This window comes from Erpetoichthys calabaricus, chromosome 5 (genome assembly GCF_900747795.2).
Source record: "Erpetoichthys calabaricus chromosome 5, fErpCal1.3, whole genome shotgun sequence".
Lineage (NCBI taxonomy): Eukaryota > Metazoa > Chordata > Cladistia > Polypteriformes > Polypteridae > Erpetoichthys > Erpetoichthys calabaricus.
In genome coordinates, this window is record NC_041398.2 from 17,936,584 (window position 1) to 17,958,665 (window position 22,082).

The 22,082-nt window shown below is 42.5% G+C and overlaps 1 protein-coding gene across 1 annotated transcript in view; it reads left to right on the forward strand.

Moving 5' to 3' along the window:
• The first annotated feature begins 381 nt into the window (after nt 1–381).
• LOC114641778 (galactose-3-O-sulfotransferase 2-like) overlaps nt 382–22,082 on the forward strand; it is a 76,675-nt gene continuing 54,974 nt past the window's right edge. Inside the window, exons 1-3 of the mRNA XM_051927757.1 lie at nt 382–412; nt 8,933–9,057; nt 9,178–9,272. Of these exons, the coding sequence (XP_051783717.1) occupies nt 382–412; nt 8,933–9,057; nt 9,178–9,272 (251 nt within the window). The remainder of the gene's footprint in view (nt 413–8,932; nt 9,058–9,177; nt 9,273–22,082) is intronic.

Consider the following 22,082-nt stretch of genomic DNA (forward strand, 5'->3'; position numbering starts at 1 on the left):
AGCCAATCAGCACACAGGAACTTTAACTGTGTGCTCTGATTAGGTAGCTTCTCAGTCATCTGCCAATAGCGTCCCTTGTATGAAATCAACTGGGCAAACCAACTGAGGAAGTATGTACCAGAAGTAAAAAGATCCATTGTCCGCAGAAACCCGCAAAGCAGCAAAAAATCCACGTTATATATTTAGATATGCTTACATATAAAATCCGCGATAGAGTGAAGCCGCGAAAGTCGAAGCGCGATATAGCGAGGGATTACTGTATAGCAGATAAGGTGAGAGTCAACCCTAAGAGATTCTTTCAGTATTTTAGTAGTAAAAGAACAGTCAAGGAGGAGGACAAGTGCATCAGGAATAGTAAAGAGGAATTGAAAGATATAGACAATGAACTTCAGTTTTCCTGAAGAATTCGCAAGTGAGGAAGTGGATAACCTCTCAGTGGTAACAGGGACTACTAAGGATGTGCTGAAGGATTTGGAAATTATAGAGGGAGAAGAGCTGTTCAGATTAAATAGGCTGAAATCAAACAAGTCACCAGGACCAGATAATATTTATCCTCAAGTTCTTAAGGAGACTAGCAAGTACAGATATAAACCCTTGACACATACGTTTACGAAGTTACTGCACACTGGGGAGATTCTTAAGGACTGGAAAATGGTAAATATTATCCCATCATATAAAGGGATAATCGGGCAGATCTAAGCAACTATAGGCCAGTAAGCTTAACATGCATCCCAGAAATTTAATAGAATTAATTATTAAGGATAAGGCTGAGCAATACATGGTAACAACAGGAGTTTTTCTGAACAGTTAGCATGGGTTCAGAAGAGGGAGGTCGGGTTTTACTAAAATGCTGGAATTTTATGAGAAAGCAACAAAAGGATCTGATCAAAGTAAAGCATATAATTTTATTTATCTTGACTTTCAGAAAGTAATTTATAAAGTGCCACATGAGAGGTTGGGCATCAAACTAAATGAAGTGGGAGTTCAGGGTGTCCTTTGTAGGTGGGTGCAGAATTGGCTCAGACACAGGAAGCAGAGGGTGATGATGTGAGGAACCTCATCAGAACAATAATCGAAATAACAAGCTGGTTATGTTTGCAGATGATACTAAGAGAAGTGGATTGGCAGATAATTTGGAATCCGGTAAATCATCACAGAAGGATCTGGACAGCAGACAGGTTTGGGCAGATTTGTGGCAGATGAAATTTAATGTCAGCAAATGTAAAATATAACACGTAGGAAGTAAAAATGTGAGGTTTGAATACACAATGGGAGGTCTGAAAATCGAGAGTCCACCTAATGAGAAGGATTTAGGAGTCGTAGTGGACTCTAAGCTATCAACTGCCAGACATTGTTCAGAAGCCATTAGGAAGTCTAACAGAATGTAAGGCTATAGTGTATACCACATTGATGTGTGAGTACAAGTCACAGGAGGTTCTGCTCAAGATTTATAACACACTGGTGAGGCCTCATCTGGAGTCCTGGGTGCAGTTTTGGTTTCCAGGCTACATAGCAGCACTAGAAAAAGCCCAGAGAAGAGCGACGAGGCTGATTAAAGGGCTGAAGGGGATGAATTATGAAGAAAGACTAAAAGAGCTGAGCCTTTTCAATTTAAGCAAAAGAAGATTAAGAGGAGACCTGACTGAAGTGTTTAAAATTATGAACAACAACAACAACATTTATTTATATTGCACATTTTCATACAAAAAATGTAGCTCAAAGGAAGGGAATTAGTCCAGTGGATCAAGACTGTTATTTTAAAATGAGTTCATCAAGAACGCGAGGACACAGTTGGAAACTTGTTCAGGGGAAATTTTGCACAAACATTGGGAAGTTTTTCTTCACACAGAGAACCACAGACACTTGGAATAAGTGACCAAGTAGTGTGGCAGGCAGTAAGACCTTAGGGACTTTCAAAACTCGACTTGATGCTTTTTTTGGAGAATTAAGTGGACAGGACTGGCGAGCTTTGTGGGGCTGAAAGGTGTGTTCTTGTCTTAATTGTTATAATGTTCTAAAATGAATACTTGTTGCATGGTATTGTATAGTCAGTGCAGAGCGTCACAATGGATAGATTCTCTGCACTTTACATGAATCTTTGAGGTGGCTCAAAATCATTAAAAGGACTGCTTGCCTTTTTGCTGCACTAGTTGGAAAAGCATGCAACTTTGCAGGCTTGTTATTTATATAGGCGCCCTTGCCCCTGGTGATGTAATGCCTGTTCATACTTGGGTGACCTATTCCTGGCTGATGTAACTTGTCAGTGCCATTACAATATCATTTCAGAATCCCAGCTAATATACATTTGATTACAACTCTCCAATTCAAAAAATAAAAGAAAACGCGTCACAGACTCATAATTTCTTCTTGCAAACTTGGGTCTCGTCACTCAAGTCTGAGTTTGTCCGACTTCAGGTTATGACGTCAGTCCAAAATGGTGATGTACATGTTCTGACCAGATGTTATGCTTTATATGTTTAATTAGTTTATTAGAATAGTTTACTTTAAATGAACCACCACAGTCCATAAGTGAACAGCTGCAGACTTAACTGATGTTAGCTTGATGTACGCTACTCTTCTTATTTAATGTCTGCTTTGTGTGGTTTTTCAATAGCACCTTCCAAACAGAAATAGTATCATTTATTGTGGCCAAGGCAATAAAAATCTTTTTCAGACATGTCAACATACTTTATGATGCTTTCTTGCTCAGCGGTTTCTTCTTCGATCTATAGATCTATTAGTTAATATTTGTCACTGTCAGCTTCACAAGGGCATCCATGATTAGTTTTCCCTCTTGGTTAGTATAAGCGCATGGACATCACAAATTATACAAATGCAACTTCTGACTTCCCAGCTGCGCCGTATGATGAGTGCAGTGTTAGCACTGAGATGGGTCCAGCTGCAGACTGCCACAATTCAGTAGTTCCTCTGAACAGCCAATTGGATTGCAGGATTTTGTCACCTGGTTTTACTCGACTTGAGACAGATAACTCTCCCTCAACCCTAACCTTAACCAAAGTGTAAGCAGGAGTATCACTTACATATTAATCTCCTCAATGAAGTGAAGCTCTGCAGGCCTGCAGCTGGAGTCTTTTGGGGTATTAATTGGCTTACCATCAGCTGTTTTCAAGTGCAGACAAAATGAATTTAATAATAATAAAAATAATAATAATAATAATAATAACTAGGGGGCTTCACCCAAGCTTGCTTCACTCGCCAACCCCCCTGCCTGCGCTACACGCCAGCAACTTTGCGTCTCTGCCACTCGCGTATGTGGATTTCACTTTCATCAAACAACAAATCTTTTAATTCTCACAGATAGACCTCTTCATTGGGAGGAAACATGACTTTTCCCTGATGGCAACACGAATTAGACGATCTACAAGTCTCCGACTTAAAGTTTCAACCCGAACAATATATTCGGTCTCTTTTTGCTCTTCTGTTATTTCACCGAGTAATATTTTCTGTTTGTTTGCGCTAATGCGATCTTTACTATCATTTTTTTTTGAGACTTTCGAATGTTCGTACTTCCATTATCTCTAACCTGCTCTACATGTGTAGCGCGCTGACATTTTTGAATTCTTTACGACGTTCTACTTTGTCATTATGGAAAATAAGAAATTATTTTATTCATGTATTAGCATAAATAAATATAGAAAAACATATAAGCATTAACCTTAGTGCAAATATTAATGCAAATCAGGCCTGCTAAACAAATGGTTAAATAAAGGCACATGCCATATTTCTTTTTTAATTAAAGCTTAGCTCTAGCCATCAATATATCTTGTTAGCTCGAGGACCAAGGAAGAGGGAATGATAAGATAGGACAGCCCAAGAGTGGAAGAGGGGGAACATCTGCAAGCTCAAGGCCAACCAAAAAATAAGCAAAGCAGAAAAATAAAGATGAACAATAGACAGTAAAAATACCGGTGGCCAGTTGCAGAAGGGAGTCAGAATAAGCAGCGAATAAGCTGTTTCGAGCAAGGTCAGAATGATAAGAAATGATTATATAAACTGTAATTTTTGGACTGTTCGCGGCTCAGCTTGATTTGGCCTAATTGGGTTGAGTCCATGTTATAGTTTATTGCAATAAATCTAATTACTCTGTTTGCCTATCCTTCGACTCCTAGAGCCTTCATTTAAAGTGAGAATCTTCAGCGTATTTTTTGCTTCCACATCATCTACTCGGAGTGGTGGCTCTGAGGCTAGGGATATGCACTGGCAATCGGAAGGTTGCTGGTTCAAATCCTGTAAATGCCAAAAGAGACTCTGCTGTGTTGGGTCCTTGAGCAAGGCCCTTAACCTGCAATTGCTGAGCGCTTTGAGTAGTGAGAAAAGCTCTATATAAATGCAAAGAATTATTATTTCTGAGCGTGGTTAAATCTCTTGGCGGAATGTGAAAGTATCTCTTTGAGAAAGTCACATCTCATCTCTCTTCCCAAGATTTATATTATTATTATAATGGGGCGGCGCAGTGGGTAGCGCTGCTGCCTCACAGTAAGGAGACCAGGGTTCGCTTCCTGGGTCCTCCCTGTGTGGAGTTTGCATGTTCTCCCCGTGTCTGTGTGGGTTTCCTCCCACAGTCCAAAGACATGCAGGTGAGGTGCATTGGCGATCCTAAATTGTCCCTGGTGTGTGCTTGGTGTGTGGGTGTGTGTGCCCTGCAGTGGGCTGGCACCCTGCCTGGAGTTTGTTTCCTGCCTAGTGCCCTGTGATGGCTGGGATTGGCTCCAGCAGACCCCCGTGACCATGTAGTTAGAATATAGCTGGATGGATAATAATAATACTTTTTAATTATGCAGTGCCTTTCCCGTGTGTGTCAAGTGAGCACAAGAGGGTGCAGTTTGACTACTACTCCACTCCTCCATTCCTTATCTTATCCAAGAATCCAATTCAGGGTAATGGGCACAGCAGAAACCAGCCCTGGACAGGATGCCAGTCTAGTGAACCCTAAATGAGTGAATGCCTAAGAACATTCAGATTGGCAGGGTCGCTTAAACGCATGCATTTATTATTATTCTTTCTTTCTTTTTTTTTGTATGTGTGTGTTTGTTTTATTTTAATAACTTACACATAAGGGGCACATCACTGTTGTGAGCTGGTTAACTGTCCACTGGTAGAAACACCTCTCTCAACATGTAAACACTTTAGAAACTGAAAACCTACAATGACTGCGGTGCGTTGGCACCCTGCCCGGGATTGGTTCCTGCCTTGTGCCCTGTGTTGGCTGGGATTGGCTCCAGCAGACCCCCGTGACCCTGTGTTCGGATTCAGCGGGTTGGAAAATGGATGGATGGATGGAACCTACAATGAAAACTGCAAAGAGAGACCAGAAATCTTCTACCTCCATTATTTCAGCTGTGCCTTTGTAGACTGATTGATCATCTCCACACTGCCACTCTCCACGCTGGTTTGTCCTACTTGTACTGCGACATACTGTGGGCCTTGCCATTTGTCCAGCGTCTTGCACAAAGGTTGCAGTAACAAGTTGTGATCTTTATTACAGTTACACTATAAATAAATGAAGCAGTGGACCAGTGTGTTCATCGCTGGGACTGCTCGGTTTGGGGGCGCTCTGTCTGCTTCTGAGATGGACTTGCCCCTGAAATTGTAAGCGGGCCTGCAGCTTGTGATCACAAGGCACATTCTGTAATTTATACTTTTGTAATTTCTGGCGACCATCAGTGGCTGCATATGTTTTTTTTTTTACTTGATATTAAACTTAACTGCATGCTATTAAGATTTAAGAACAAGATGTGTGTGTCACCCATGTTTGTAATGATCTTTGTGGTGACCTTTTGGATTAGCTGGAGGCTGGAAATGACATCATTTGAACCGCATTACAAGAATCAGCTTTTTGTGAGGCAAACGCTAGCACATCTCTTTATGAGACGACACACCTTCATTCTTCTGCTATTTGTCAACTAGAAAATCAAGTCTTTCATAATGTCATGGTGAAAGGACAAAGTAATTTGTGTCACAGATGGAATGAAAAGTGAAATTACAGTTAAGGGGTTCTTGTCCGATATGCCACCTGGATTTGTTTTTTCTAATTATCTCAAATTCGGCCATTTGATCTAAATTCAACAGTTAATTAATGACATGACACAAGAAGAAAGAAAATCCTCACACTTGAGTGATAAAGTCATCTGAGTGGGTGTCTTCTGTGGGGGACTGGCAGGTCATCTGGTTTTGAACCGTACCTCCTAAAGGCAGGATGTGTACACAGTGGGTTCAGAAAACATTCAGACCCCTTCACTCTGTAGGCACTTCATCGTGTTGTAGATTTAATTCTAAATGGATACATTTGACATTTTTGTCCACACTCAATAACCTATAATGGCAAAGTTAAGAGGTGTTTTCAGAAAGGTTTGTAAATGGATTAAAACTCAAAAATCATTCCTAGAAGTCATCAGACCCTTTGATGTGGCCCTCCAAATTGCAGTCAGGTGCCTCCTGTTTCCTTTACATGTTTGCACAATTTGATTGGAGTCCACCTGTGGTAAATTGAATTGATTGGACATCATTTAGAAAGGCGCCCGTGTACCTGTGTATTGGAAGTTCATAATTCACGACGCATGTCAGGACTTAAAAACCAAGCCATGAAGTCCAAGGCACTCTCTGTAGATCTCTGCAATTGGATTTTGGTGTGTAAAGGTTTGAGTGCTTGCAGGAGCACACTGGCCTCAAGAATTTGGAAAAGGACGAAGTTTTGAAACCACCAGGGGGGGGGTATTTTTCGTACGTCGCTTAAATCATCCAAGATCAGATGCCTCATCGTGGATGAGTTAATGCCAGTGAAACTCATCCGGGATAAGTCCGTTTTTCAAACGCAGCGGTGCAGTAGATTAGTCAAGTTGGATCTAATCATCCGAGATGTTTGCGCGAGCTCGCGCTGAGTGAAAAGCCCTTATATATTGAGTCTAGCAAACATGATCAGCAAGTCTTTGATAGACTGCAACAAAATGACGAAAGAACGAGCGCATTTTTTTTTTCACATAAGCTGTGTGTGCATGTTACTCGAAGGATTTCAAGATTTAATATGCACAAGGGGTAACACTGCAAAAGCAGTCCAAACCAGAAAAGACGGCTGGCAAAAAGTGGCCGACAAATTAAACGCGTGTGCGTTGTACTTACTGAAAGCAGCTTTTCATTTCCTATGTGTCAGATTAATTATTATTTAATATGTCATAATTCCAGATTAAACGTGAGCACAAGGAGAACAGGAGAACAGGTTAAAGTGAAGTACAAGAATATACTTCAAACTGGTAAATATTGGTATATAACTATTTAAAGAATTGTTGACATAAAGAATCATATATAATGTAAAGAACATTAATTTTAAAGCTAATAAGAAGGCAGACAAGCAAAAAACAGGTGGAGGTCCACGCAGTCCAGACCTAACCCCTGCAGAAGAGTTGGCTCTCCAGCAAAATGCCCATCGCCCTGTTTCTGAGGGCATTCCAGGGGGAAGCTCCTCCTCAGAACCAGTGGCAGGATGCAGTGGTCACTTCATTTCAGGTAAAGGATGGTCATTGCATATATTTGTCCTCCATGTGTGCCACAGGTATGTTCCATATAGCCCTCTTTTTTTGTTGGGTCAGTTTCAGGGAATGTCATATCCCTTGAACCTGTGTCTGACCAACGAGATATTGACGAAGGTCAAATATTTGATGAAGACACTGTGTCTGATTATTCATCAGGAGGAGAGGTACATTTTCCAAATAATGTTTGATCAAACTCCACTCTGATCAGTCCCATGTGCCCAATCACATTTGGAAATCCTGGGTAATGAGAATGTTAGGCTGATTGTGAGATTCTTCACAGAACTGTGGGTGTTTTAGCCTGTGTATTACCTACCTGCAATGGCATGAAACGCCTCTTTTATTGTCTGCACACGCAGGTGTCCAGGAAACACTATGAAAACTCAAAGGAAATATTTCAGAGCCAAACAGACTTTACGAATTGCCTGGCAAACTGCACTTTTAGTTGATTTTCCGCATCGCCTACAGTATATAAAAAAGTGCCGCTTGCAGGAAACCTCAAAGCAATGCCTACTGTCTGTGTGGTTGTGAGAGCCCGACTTCACCGAGTTTGACTTCGAATATAAGGTCCTAATAAATTTTTGAGGTACAATATTCCCCCTCGGCTAAAGCGGTATCTTTCGAAAAGAATTTCCTCCGGGAGCAACCTTCTCTATATGAAATTCTCTTCTTATAATTTGTGTACTGATATCAATTGGTCACTCATTCATGAACGGCGAAGCCATGACTAGATGAATTCCACGCATGGACACTGATTACGTGTGTGAGCTAATCCTTGTTTACATCGAACAAACTGCTCCGAGCAGGTCTGAGGATTAGGATGTGTTGCAATGACAACACATCCAGCAAGAGTTTCAAAAAACCGACAGATCCAGGATCAGGCCAAATCGTCAACAATTACATCCGGCTGAACGAGTAATCCACGTATGAAAAATACACCCCAGGACCCTTCCTAGAGTTGGCTGCCCGGCCACATTTAGTAACCAGGCAAGAAGAGCCTTGGCCAGGGAGGTGACCGAGAACCCAGTGGTGATTTGAATGGAGCTGCAGAAGTCCTCTGATTAAAGAACCTGTTTGAAGGATGACCAAAGTGCCTTGAGCACACTATATAAATAAAATTTATTATTATTATCCAGAGTGGAACAAAGTCCAGCCTCTCTCAAGAGGAATGGTTCCAGAGCCCAGACCATGCGTGGAAGGTGAGCCCGACTATATCTAGCCGGTACCTCTCAACCTCTCGCACCAGTTCAGGCTCCTTCACCACCAGAGAGGTAACATCCCATGTCCCAAGAGCCAGTTACAGCAACCGAGGATCGGAACGCCAGAGTTCCTGCCTTCGGCCACCACCCATATCACATTGCACCCGACCCCTATGGCCTCTCTTGCAGGTGGTGGGCCCACAAGAGAGTGGAACCACGTTCCTCCTTCGGGCTTAGACCAGCTGGGCCCCGTGGTCAAAGGTTCAGCCACCTGGCGCTCGCCAGCGAGCCTTTCCCCCGGGCCTGGCTACAGGGTGGGGCCCCGGGTACCCTTTCCTGGGCAAGGGAAACACCGATCCTTGATTTAAATCCATGTGTGGTCTCAGGATTGAGTTAGTCTGGATCTTCACCTCAGACCTGTTTTCCTTGGGAAGCTCTACCAGGAGCATGTAGCTCCCGACAACATAGCTCCAAGGATCACTAGACCGCACAAGCCCTTCTACCACAGCAAGGCCTCGATCCAAGAAGGGTATTATTATTATTCTTGTTAATATTATCTCAGCAGATCTCCATCCATCACACATTTACTGTAGACTGGCTAAACAGAAGCCACTCTTGAGTAAAAAGCGCTTAAAGGGATCTGAGTGCATGAAGAGACAGAGTTTCTGGTCTGATGAGACACAAATTGAACACCAAGGACTATAGCTGGTGAAGACCAGGCACTGATACCATCTCTGTGGTGACGCTTCATATGGATGTGTAGCAACAGGAACACTGGTCAAAACTGATGGAACGATGAAGGCAGCCAAATTAAACAGAGTTGTTGAGGAGAATCTGATCCAAAGTGGAGTGATGGTTCAATGACCTAAAGCATGGAGTCAAGACCATTCTGGAGTGTCTTTAGGACAAGTCTCTGAGTTTCTTTGAGTGTCCCACCCTTAAAATATCATATAACAACTATAGTGAGACTTGAAGATGGCAGTTTCCAAATGCTTCAAATCAAATCTAACAGAGCTTGAGAGGATCTGCCAGGAAGGTAACCAAATCCAGGTGTGCATAGCTTGTGGAGACTCACCAGCTGGAATTCGTGCCTAAAAAGTGCTGAATTAAGTGTCTGAATACTACTATGAATGAGAGATGTCAGTGTTTAATTTCTAATACATTTGCAGACCTTTCTGAAGACGTGTTTTCACTTTGTCATTATGGGTTAGTGAGTGTAGGTTGATGGGCACAAATGTCACATTTATCAATTACAACACGATGAAGTGTGGAGCAGCTGAAGGGGTGTGAGTCCTTTCTGAATCTTCAGTTTAGTGGAAAGGGGGCTGGTGCCAGCTCTGACCCTGAGGAACACCAGGAAAGGACTTAACCATTCGACAAAGGTAGGCGAGTGCCTAAAGTAGCTCAGGGTCCCAGGATAAAATTTAATTTGTGAACTTTGTATTTTTAATTTCAAATATATTAAAATTATGGTGATAGCTGTTATTTTCAATGGACATCTATCAACATGCGGCTCCCTGTTCAGTCCAGACTACAGTAGACTGTTCCATATTACTGTCACACTACTGTGCAGTGCGGAAGTGAAGCCTGAAAGAGTAAAGAATTCTTTGCATTTATATAGCACTTTTCTCACTACTCAAAGCGCTCAGCAATTGCAAGTTAAGGGCCCAACAGAGCAGAGTCCCTATTGGCATTTACGGGATTCGAACCGGCAACCTTACGATTGCCAGTGCAGATCCCTAGCCTGGCTAACATGGCTAAGAGAAGGGGCTTCTAGTGTAGCAGGGTTAAACACGTAGCAGTATGTCCTATAAAGACAAAAATAAACTAGAAAATGAAACAAAGTTCCCCGGTCCGTGTACTTTTTGGTATTTGAAATTTCATTTTAGAAGCAAAAACGAAAAAACAAAAATGAAAGGAATTTTCAGATTTTCATTTTTGATTAAAGAATAAAATGAGGGAAAATAAGGTATTTTTTAATTCTGTGGTAAGAAATAGCAGTCATAAACTTAAAATTGCACATACTTTTCTGGATTTATTTGTGATTCAAATAATGAAAGCATTATAGCTCAAAAACAAGAAAACAGACGCATTTTCGTTGTCTGGCACCGGAGATACTTCTTCTTCTGCACGATTTTTGACGACACGTGTGAACAGTCCTCCTCCTCACAACTCATCGACCAGCGGCCTTGAAGTTACACAGCATGGCATCAGCAGAGAATGGACCATTATGTTGTTTTTCAGAACATTAAAAGAACATTTCAATGTTCACTCCGGGACGAGGACGTGACTGCAGAAAAACGGAGTCACATCTTTCAGGTAAAAATACAAGCTTTGCAAACTTTGCTTCATTGATGTAGCAGTTCTTTTATAAACGTTATTGTTGTTACTTACTACGAAACAGCTAACATTTGGTGATTTCATTTACTAACACTAAGTCTGGCAAATTTTATAGTGCTAGCATTTTGAATGTGTGTAAATGTGTGAATGGTTGCTCACTGACAAGTGTGACACATGTTAAGAAAACATTCTGTAAATCATGTTGCTCTCCTAACGTGTTACACTTGTGCGCACTGTTAATACTCGAAACGTTTACTAGCTATTGTAGCCGGTAAAAGTCAATGAACAACAATTCAAAATGCTAGCACTATAAAAATTGCCAGACTTAGTGTTAGTAAATGAAATCACCAAATGTTAGCTGTTTTGTAGTAGGTAACAACAATAACATTCATAAAAGAACTGCTACATCAATGAAGCAAAGTTTGCAAAGCTTGTATTTTTACCGGAAAGATGCGAGTCATGTCTGCAGTCATGTCCTCGTCCTGGAGTGTCACTCTTTTACTGTTCCGAAAAACAACATAATGGCCCATCCTCTGCTGATGCCATGCAGTTTAACTTCAAGGCCGTCGGTCGATGTGTTGTGAGGAGGAGGACTGTTCGCACGTGTCGTCAAAAATCGCGCAGAAGAAGAAGTACCTCTGGTGCCAGACAACGAAAATGCGTCTGTTTTCTTGTTTTTGAGCTATAACACTTTCATTATTTGAATCACAAATAAATCCAGAAAAATATGTGTAATTTTAAGTTTATGACTGCTATTTGTTACCATAGAATTAAAAAATACCTTATTTTCCCTCATTTTATTCTTTAATCAAAAATCAAAATCTGAAAATTCCTTTCATTTTCGTTTTTTCATTTTTGCTTCTAAAATGAAATTTCAAATACCAAAAAGTACACGGACCCGAAACAAACAAACAAAAGAATGTTGCAGAGCGCCCAAACATAGTTTCTTTTTTATTCCTGTAACCTGCAGCTTGATACAAGATAATTTTTTAGAGGGCCTTTTTAAAATGTTGCAACAAACGTAATAGCGAAAGAGAAAAGAAAGCAGTCTAAGAATCAAACACCCACCACCACCGCGTCACCCACTTCGGATATTAATAATGAAAACAGCGCCTCGTACAATCAGGGGTGGGCAAACTGCGACCAGGGGCGCGTATTGTAATATTTCGTACCTCGTGAGCTGCTCTTCACAAAATGAGGCTGCAGTTTTCCGGTGTAAGTGTAGTAAATTGCCATGCGGTTTTATCCAAAGATACGAAGCGTTTACCACAGGAACATGGATAGTCTGCAGAGGGATAAATGTCGATGTTTCTAGCTGGTTGTTTGCCGTTGTCTTGTACGCTCATTTTTAAAGAATTTTAGTCTGCGCATGGCGATTTTATCAGCGACGGATTTCATTGAGGGCGGCACAGTGGCGCAGTGGTAGCTTCCCGCGTGGAGTTTGCATGTTCTCCCGGTGTCTGCGTGGGTTTCCTCCCACAGTCCAAAGACATGCAGGTTAGATGAATTGGTGACTCTAAACTGGCTCTAGTGTGTGTGTTTGATGTGTGTCCGTCCTGCAGTGGGTTGGCGCCCTGCCCTGGGATTGGTTCCAGCCTTGCGCCCGGTGTTGGCTGGGATTGGCTCCAGCAGACCCCCCTGACCCTGTGTTCAGATTCAGCAGGTTGGAAAATGGATGGATGGATGGATTTCATTGACGGCAGCACCCTGAAAGCGCAACTTCTGGTGTCTCTGTGTGGAAATAAGCATAAAGAACGTTGTTTTGTTAATGCGAATGTGTTGCAGATTCAAAGCCGATGTATAGAAAAGGATTATTTCTGTACTTTCCATCCGTCGTCGTGAATCTGAATTTTGATTTCAGGACTATGAGGGCTGCGAGACAAATTCGTCAAGTGTTTCGAGGCTCCTTTTGCTGTTAATGTGGACAACGTGCCAGGCCAGGGGTAGGCAATGTCGGTCCTGGTGAGCCACAGTGGCTACAGGTTTTCATTCTAATCCAGTTGCTTAATTAGAAACCAATCATTGCCAGTCTCAGACCTTATTTAATTTTATGGCTTGTTAGTCTGTGCAATCTAAGGCTCTTATATCGTAGATTTTTTTCCTTTCCAAGGATATCATCCAAATGATTTGAAGCCTAAAAACAGATCATTTTCAGTCTGTCACAGGGGTGGGCAATGTCGGTCCTGGAGAGCCGCAGTATGGGCAGGTTTTTGTTCCAACCCAGTTCCTTAACGAGAACTCAATTATTGCTGATGAAGCACATATTGCTTAAGTGACATTTTGATGCTTCATTTTAGTGGTCTCGCTTGTTAAGGTTCTCCAACCTTAATTGCTTATTTCAATCTTAAACTGCTGCATTCAGTGTTTTAATTGCTCCTTATTAGCAATAAGATGTAAAAGACAAAGCAGCCAGCAGTTCTCCAGCTAGCTTTTTTCCAATTACATCTGTGTGTGTTCATCATGCACGGTTTGATTTAATAAAACACTTAATAGAAAAATGTGACAGACTGAAAATGATCTGTTTTAGGCTTCAAATCATTTGGATGATATCCTTGGAAAGGAAAAAAATCTACGATATAAAAGCCTTACATTGCACAGACTAACCAGCCATAAAATTAAATAAGGTCTGAGACTGGCAATGATTGGTTTCTAATTAAGCAATTGGGTTGGAATGAAAACCTGTAGCCACTGCGGCTCACCAGGAGTGACATTGCCTACCCCTGTGCCAGGCGTTTTGCACCTGAAAGTAACTGAACTGCATGGGCGAAAGGCCAAATTCAATATAAGCTTATTAAAAATTAGCCATCCATCCATTTTTCAACCCGCTGAATCCGAACACAGGGTCACAGGGGTCTGCTGGAACCAATCCCAGGGCAAAAGACAGGAACCAATCCCGGGCAGGGTGCCAACCCACTGCAGGACACACATAAACCACACACTAGGGCCAATTTAGAAACACCAATCCATCTAACCTGCATGTCTTTGGACTGTGGGAGGAAACCAGAGTGCCCGGAGGAAACCCACGCAGACAACGGGGAGAACATGCAAACTCCATGCAGGAAGCGAACCCGGGTCTCCTAACTGCGAGGCAGAAGCGCTACCACTGCGCCACCATGCCGCCCACTAAAAATTATTTTCATGATTTCTACAGACCGTACTTTACTTAGGATTTTTTTTTCCCCAAGGCTTTGCAAACATATACCGGCATGGCATTATTATGAGGCATCAATGTCAATTTAACAAATGAGATTCGTAAAAGCATATCTAAAACCGCACTAACAGATGCAATTAAATTGTGACATTCACAGCATGTCATTTGATCGTCACCATTTGTGCAGAAGCAAGCATCTTCGTGTTCATGACCATGAACACTGGCATAAAATTACTGTTAAGGATTAGCTTTTGAGCACTGCTTTTAATAAAAAGCTTCAGAATTCAAATAATTTCTAGAACAAATATTTCTGGAGTACTTGTTTGAGATTAACGCAGATGCTCTTTTGCACCTTTGTTAATAGACGCAATATGGCCCATCACCGCAAGAATCATTAGTAATAATTTCGCACACTTTTAAAAAATTTGCCCATGCCTGCTTTACATTAAGTGTGACTATTGGGATTTATGAGTGCTCCATTCCTATTTCTGCCTTAGGCTCCCAAAGCACTAAATCCGTCTATGAGGAGCATCGTACGAGGGTCGTTCAAAAAAGTTTCCGCAATTTTATATTTTCTTTGGAAACGGTGAAGGCAGGAGGTGTAGTAATTGGGCATTCAAAAGTTGGGGAAATTGCATCGCAAACGAAGATGACTATGTAGAAAAGTAAATTGTTTTTGAAATCTTAATAAACAGAGTTTTTAAAAAAGACTTTTTCAATGTCCCTCGTACAAACTGCAAAGTGTACACATTAAAAGCAGAATGACAAGCGTGAAGAAAACAGGCTTAAAGCTCACAAGCCTTCATAATCAGATGACACAGTTGAAAGCGGCGCTCCGACTGTAACTTTTGTGCCAAATATAATTGAAGGTGTGAGTTCTAAAATCTGCTAATTACACCTTTTGGTAAAATTTAGTGAACACGTGATTGTGACTTTTCATGCAGTTGGGCATGCGCCGAAAATATGTTTGAGCTTCAAAACCTGCTAATTGCAACAGTGTAGCGCTATAGTTTTAGGGATTTAGTTTCAAAATCTGCTTACTGACCCAGATTTTCCTATTTATGTCCAAAATTTATCTTTTGTACTTAGCTGATTTTGGAACTGAGCTCTTCAATTATAGACTGAAGGGACGCCTCCCTAGATGTATTGTTAAACTTGATTGCTTACATTCCTATCTGCATTCCTCTTGTAATTCGAGTCATACCTCTGCATTTGATCCTACGCTCTCAGAGACGCATCTCTTGTGTAAAGGCGTCATGTTTTTAAATGGTCGCCTAAGTACAGAGCTATCTGGCCGAGCTTGTCACACATCAGAGGACATCATATTGTTGTTCAAAATTTTGCAGAACCACCTGAAGCAGTTTAAACAGGTTCGAAGTGTTCAAGTCAAGACTGATGTTCAACAGCTGGTATTTTTTTTTATCTTAAAAGGACTGGATTGAGAAAAGGTACGTCTGGAATTGCGTGTTACGATTAAGTAGGTTTGAAATGAACTGTCATATAGGGGTTGATTTCTGGCTTCATCCATTAATTTGAAGTAGTATTCATAGCGGGCTGGATAAACTGCCGTCTTATGCATGTGTATGTTTTCCAGTCTAATTCAGCTGCTTGTCAGCCATACTCTGTTCTAATTTAGCAGAGCAAGTGTGTCCGAGTTTAGCCAGGATGCTTTTCTTTTCTTCTTACTGATCTGTTTTTTTGCTCTAATCTTGTGCAAGGTCGTCTGTCTGTGTGGTAAGACGTCTGTGGCGAAGCGCGATTTTAATCAATAATCACGAGTCCCGGAGCGTGCAGGCTACAAGCGGCTACGGGTGTATGTGTAAGGGTGCAGGCGCCTCTCTGAGGTTCAATGGGGTGATTGGCTGATCGCACATTCACGTGCCAATGTGAGCGGGTCAGACAGGTGTCTCATTCACACCTCGGATCAGGCGGAGGACCGCATCTGCACCCAACTGGTCCTGTAAAAGGGAGCCTGCAAGGCGGAAAGGGGAGAACAACAACAACAACTATACAGGTGCTGGTCATAAAATTAGAATATCATGACAAAGTTGATTTACTTCAGTAATTCTATTCAAAAAGTGAAACTTGTATATTAGATTCATTCATTACACACAGACTGATGTATTTCAAATGTTTATTTCTTTTAATGTTGATGATTATAACTGACAACTAATGAAAGTCGCAAATTCAGTATCTCGGAAAATTAGCATATTGTGAAAAGGTTCAATATTGAAGACACCTGGTGCCACACTCTAATCAGCTAATTAACTCCAAACACCTGCAAAAGCCTTTAAATGGTCTCTCAGTCGAGTTCTGTAGGCTACACAATCATGGGGAAGACTGCTGACTTGACAGTTGTCCAAAAGACGACCATTGCCACCTTGTACAAGGAGGAGGGCAAGACACAAAAGGTCATTGCTAAAGAGGCTGGCTGTTCACAGAGCTCTGTGTCCAAGCACATTAATAGAGAGGCGAAGGGAAGGACAAGATGGGGTAGAAAAAAGTGGACAAGCAATAGGGATAACCGCACCCTGGAGAGGATTGTGAAACAAAACCCATTGAAAAATGTGGGGGAGATTCACAAAGAGTGGACTGCAGCTGGAGTCAGTGCTTCAAGAACCATCACACACAGACGTATGCAAGACATGGGTTTCAGCTGTCGCATTCCTTGTGTCAAGCCACTCTTGAACAAGAGACAGCGTCAGAAGCGTCTCGCCTTTGGACTGCTGCTGAGTTGTCCAAAGTTATGTTCTCTGATGAAAGTAAATTTAGCATTTCCTTTGGAAATCAAGGCCCCAGAGTCTGAAGTAAGAGAGGAGAGGCACAGAATTCACGTTGCGTGAGGTCCAGTGTAAAGTTTCCACAGTCAGTGATGGTTTGGGGTGCATGTCATCTGCTGGTGTTGGTCCATTGTGTTTTCTGAGGCCCAAGGTCAACACAGCCGTCTACCAGGAAGTTTTAGAGCACTTCAATGCTTCCTGCTGCTGACAAACTTTATGGAGATGCAGATTTCATTTTCCAACAGGACCTGGCACCTGCACACAGTGCCAAAGCTACCAGTACCTGGTTTAAGGACCATGGTATCCCTGTTCTTGATTGGCCAGCAAACTCGCCTGACCTTAACCTCATAGAAAATGTATGGGGTATTGTGAAGAGGAAGATGCAATACGCCAGACCCAACAATTCAGAAGAGCTGAAGACCACTATCAGAGCAACATGGGCTCTCCTAACACCTGAGCAGTGCCACAGACTGATCGACTACATGCCAGGCCGCATTGCTGCAGTAATCCAGGCCAAAGGAGCCCCAACTAAATATTGAGTGCTGTACATGCTCATACTTTTCATGTTCATACCTTTCAGTTGGCCAACATTTCTAAAAATCCTTTTTTTGCATTGGTCTTAATTGATATTCTAATTTTCCGAGATACTGAATTTGGGACTTTCATTAGTTGTCAGTTATAATCATCAACATTAAAAGAAATAAACATTTGAAATACATCAGTCTGTGTGTAATGAATGAATTTAATATACAAGTTTCACTTTTTGAATGGAATTACTGAAATAAATCAACTTTGTCATGATATTCTAATTTTATGACCAGCACCTGTATATATAATTCACTAAGCCGCCAGCGAGTAAGACACCCATGGCGCACGCAGGACGGAGCCACGCCCACCAACTCTAAGACCCAGTGGTGGGCCGTCAGGGCCTGCAAGGCCTTCTCTGCTGGCCTAAAAAATATCTGAATCACAAACTGATGTTAATTATATTTTGTCCATGAATACTTATTAAATAATTCCAAATAATCTGTCCGCTTCCTTTCATAGCTTTTCCGATGGTTGTGCTGCTTCCAGACATGTATTTTCCTATTAAAGCATTTAACCAATCATATTTCAGCCATCATTAGTTGCCAGGCAGGGTCAAAGTCAATGAAGTCTGCCCGGAGGCCTCATAATCCGTTCTGCAGGCCCTCTAACGCAAAATAAATGTCAATTAAACTGTTGCTTCAACCAATCAGATTTTGAGTTGGTGTCACTAGGGCCCTCTAGCAGGCCTACGGCAACGTCACCGTATTCAGACCCGTTGATTGGATAGGATGGTGTAAGTATGCCATGGATGATTTTGCAGGAAAATCTCCCACTGATCTCCTTGACTTCCTTCATCAGAAAAATCTGAATGAGAGCATCATGGGGCAGCTGTACACATTGGTATGTTTGCCTGTGACCATTCCCGAGTCCACTGCTTCTGTCGAGCGGACATTTTCAGCCCTAAAGCGAATTAAAACTTATGCCAGAAATACGACAGGCATACGACGGCATTAGTTTCGATGGCGATAGAAAGGGACTTTGTGATGGAACTGAAGCGCACGGATAATCTGTACGACAGAGTAATTGAACTGTTTTTGAGGAAAGAGAGGAGGATGGATTTTGTTTAAAAATAATCCGAATTTTTGGTGAGTAAAATGTTGCAATTTTCCTAAATAATATTGCAAGTTTATGAGTTATTATTGATGATTTTTATGTGTGTCGCGGGCTGTAGCTGCAGTAGAAAGGAACTTGTTCACCCCTGGTTTGTCTATTCAATAAAGGCATTTACTGTGGCTACAGGAGTTATCTGCAATGCAACAGCTCTTTATACTGTATTTCTGCATATGAAGATGGTTTTTATAACCATAAATTAATTTTTGAGGGGCAGGTTGATTCAGACAGAGCACTACTGAAGGCCTAGGTGTGAAATGCACGGCCCACCACTGCTAAGACCATTGGATACGACGACAACTCGCAGAGCCATGCCCACCAACTCGGACGCAGCAACTCACAAAACACGGCGTCATTCGCGTTTGTCTCTGCTACAGTCCACATGCACCTCTGAGCCACGTTGACTTTTCATTATTATTTTTGGTTACAACGCATGACCGTGTCCACCATCGCAAACTGTTTTACACGCCATGGTCTTAGAGTTGGTGGGTAGGTCTCTGTGAGTTGCTCTTGCGAGCAGGTGCATGACCAGGCGGCGTGTATGCTTCGAGAATGAGGGTGGACGCGGCAGGACCATCTAAGAAGAGGCATGTTTATTGTGGATGTGAATCACTGTATGCAGCGTGTAAAACATGGGATACGCACGATAAATAAACCACTCTTAGCCCGCCGACGTTAAGACGATGGGATACGCCGACAACACACAGAGCCATGCCCACCAACTCTAAGGCCACGGGACGAGAACGCCATGCCCGCCCGCCTGACTGTTACCAGCGTGTAAAACCATCGCAGCTTTTAACTCACACACTGCAACAACTCACCAAACGTATGAAACCATCACAGCGTTTAACTCACAAACTGCAACAACTCACCAAACAAGGACGCCCTGTCTCTCGTGGCGTTCACACTGCCGGAAGACAACCATGGGATGCGCAAAAAATAGCCATGTCAGTCAACTCACAAAGCCCAGCCCACCAACTCGAGCACGCGTCTACCCACGCTCTCAAGGCATTCACTGTGCCTGCTCATGTGCCCGGATGCAACAACTCACCAACTCGCTTTCATCTCTGCTACTGTACACATGCACCACTGAGCCACGATGACTTTTCATTATTCGTTTCCGTTTCGGCTGCATTTCCATATATAATCCACCAATTCGTCCGACCATGGGATACAAACGACAGAGCACCACCTAACAACTCGAACCGATAGAGAGACACGGCCACCAACTCTAAGAGCATGGGACGAGAACTCCTGCCCGCCTGACTGTTTCCAGCGTTCACCGCAATGTACTCGAGTGTAAAACCATCACAACTATCAGACACTGTCTATACCTAAGAAGATATATAGATACTCATTATTCCCCGGCACGCGTCCACCCATGCTCTCAAGGCATTCACAGTGCCTGCTCATGTGCCCGGACGCAACAACTCACCAATTCGCCAACTCACTTTCGTCTCTGCTACAGTACACATGCACCACTGAGCCACGTTGACTTTTCATTATTCTTTTCGGTTTCTGCTGCATTTCCATATATAATCCACCAAGTCATCCGACCATGGGATACAAACGACAGAGCACCGCCCAAGAACTCGAACCGATACAGCGACACGCCCACCAACTTTAAGAACATGGGACGAGAACGCCCGCCCGCCTGACTGTTACCAGCGTTCACCGCAATGTACTGGAGTGTTAAACCATCACAACTGCTAACTCACAAACTGCAACAATTCACCAAACACTGCATCAGATGCTTTTTATACCTAAGAAGATATATAGATACTCATTATTCCCCGGCACGCGTCCACCCACGCTCTCAAGGCATTCACAGTGCCTGCTCATGTGCCCGGACGCAACAACTCACCACACACAAATTTTGCTTAATTTGACTCAACACGGGAAACCTCACCCGGCCCGGACATGGAGAGGATTGACAGATTGATAGCTCTTTCTCGATTCTGTGCGTGGTGTTGCATGGCCGTACTTAGTTGGTGGAGCGATTTGTCTGGTTAATTCCGAAAATGAATATGAGACTCCCAACTGCTAAATAGTTACGCGATCGCCAAGCAGTCCAACTTCTTAGAGGGACAAGTGGCTTTCAGCCACGTGAGATTGAGCAGTAACAGGTATGTGATGCCCTTGGATGTCCGATAATGCACGCGCGCTACACTGAATGGACCAACGTGTGTCTACCCGGTGCCGACAGGCATGGGTAAGCCGTTGAACCCCATTCGTGATGGAGACGAGGAACTCCCAGTAAGTGCGGGTAATACGCTTGCACTGATTACGTTCCTGCCCTTTGTACACATCCCCCCCCCCCTCGCTACTACCATGTTCGTGTGACTTGATGGATTATATATAGAAAAGCAGCCGGAACCGCAACGAACAATAAAAAGTCAATGTGGCTCAGAGGTGCACAGACGACAGCGACTCAGGTGAGGAGTTGGGGGCGGGCACATGAGCAGGCAGTGCGTACTGAACGATGATTGTATGTTGGTTCGTAGCGTGCATTGTTGCAATGTTACTTTTCTTGGTGGTTTATTAAATTACGGATTTTTCAAATGTTCATTTTTTTCCCTGTAATTAAAACTCATTAAAAGAGCGGCGTGATTATGCGGCGTATGCTACACCGTGGGTTGGCTAGTTTATTTATATAGCACATTTTCATACAAATAATGTAGCTCAAAGTGCTTTACATAATGAAGAAAAGAGAAATTAAAGACAAAGTAAGAATTAGAATAAGACAACACTAATTAGTATAGAATAAGAGTAAGGTCCGATGGCCAGGGAGGACAGAAAAAACGAAAAAACTCCAGACGGCTGGAGAGAAAAAATAAAATCTGCCGGGGTTCCAGACCATGAGACCACCAAGCCCCCTCTGGGCATTCTACCTAACATAAACGAAACTGTCCACTTTGTATTTAGGGTTCTCATAGAAGAACTTGATGATGATGGTCATGTAGACTTCTGGCTTTTAATCCATCAATGTAGGAACATCACGGTGCTTTGATTAGGTGGTGGTGGTGCAGGTCGCCACCACAGAAAACAGGAAAAAGAAACAGAAGAGAGAGTATGGGTTAGTACAGATTTTAGAGCCACCATGAATAGTTATGATAATGAATTGAATATACAGAGTATCAGGATTAAATGAAGGTGAAGTTATCAGAAAGCCATGTTAAAGTAATGTGTTTCCAGCAGTTTTTTAAAGTGCTCCACTGTATTGGCCTGGAGAATTCCTACTGGCAGACTAGCCAGACTTGCAGACTAGAAGACAAAAATCAGACAGATGGAGGTCAAAGGATGGATGGATGGATGGACAGACAGATGCTGGCTTGTGATAGAGAGAAAGCAGGTAGCTGGGAGCAGAGAC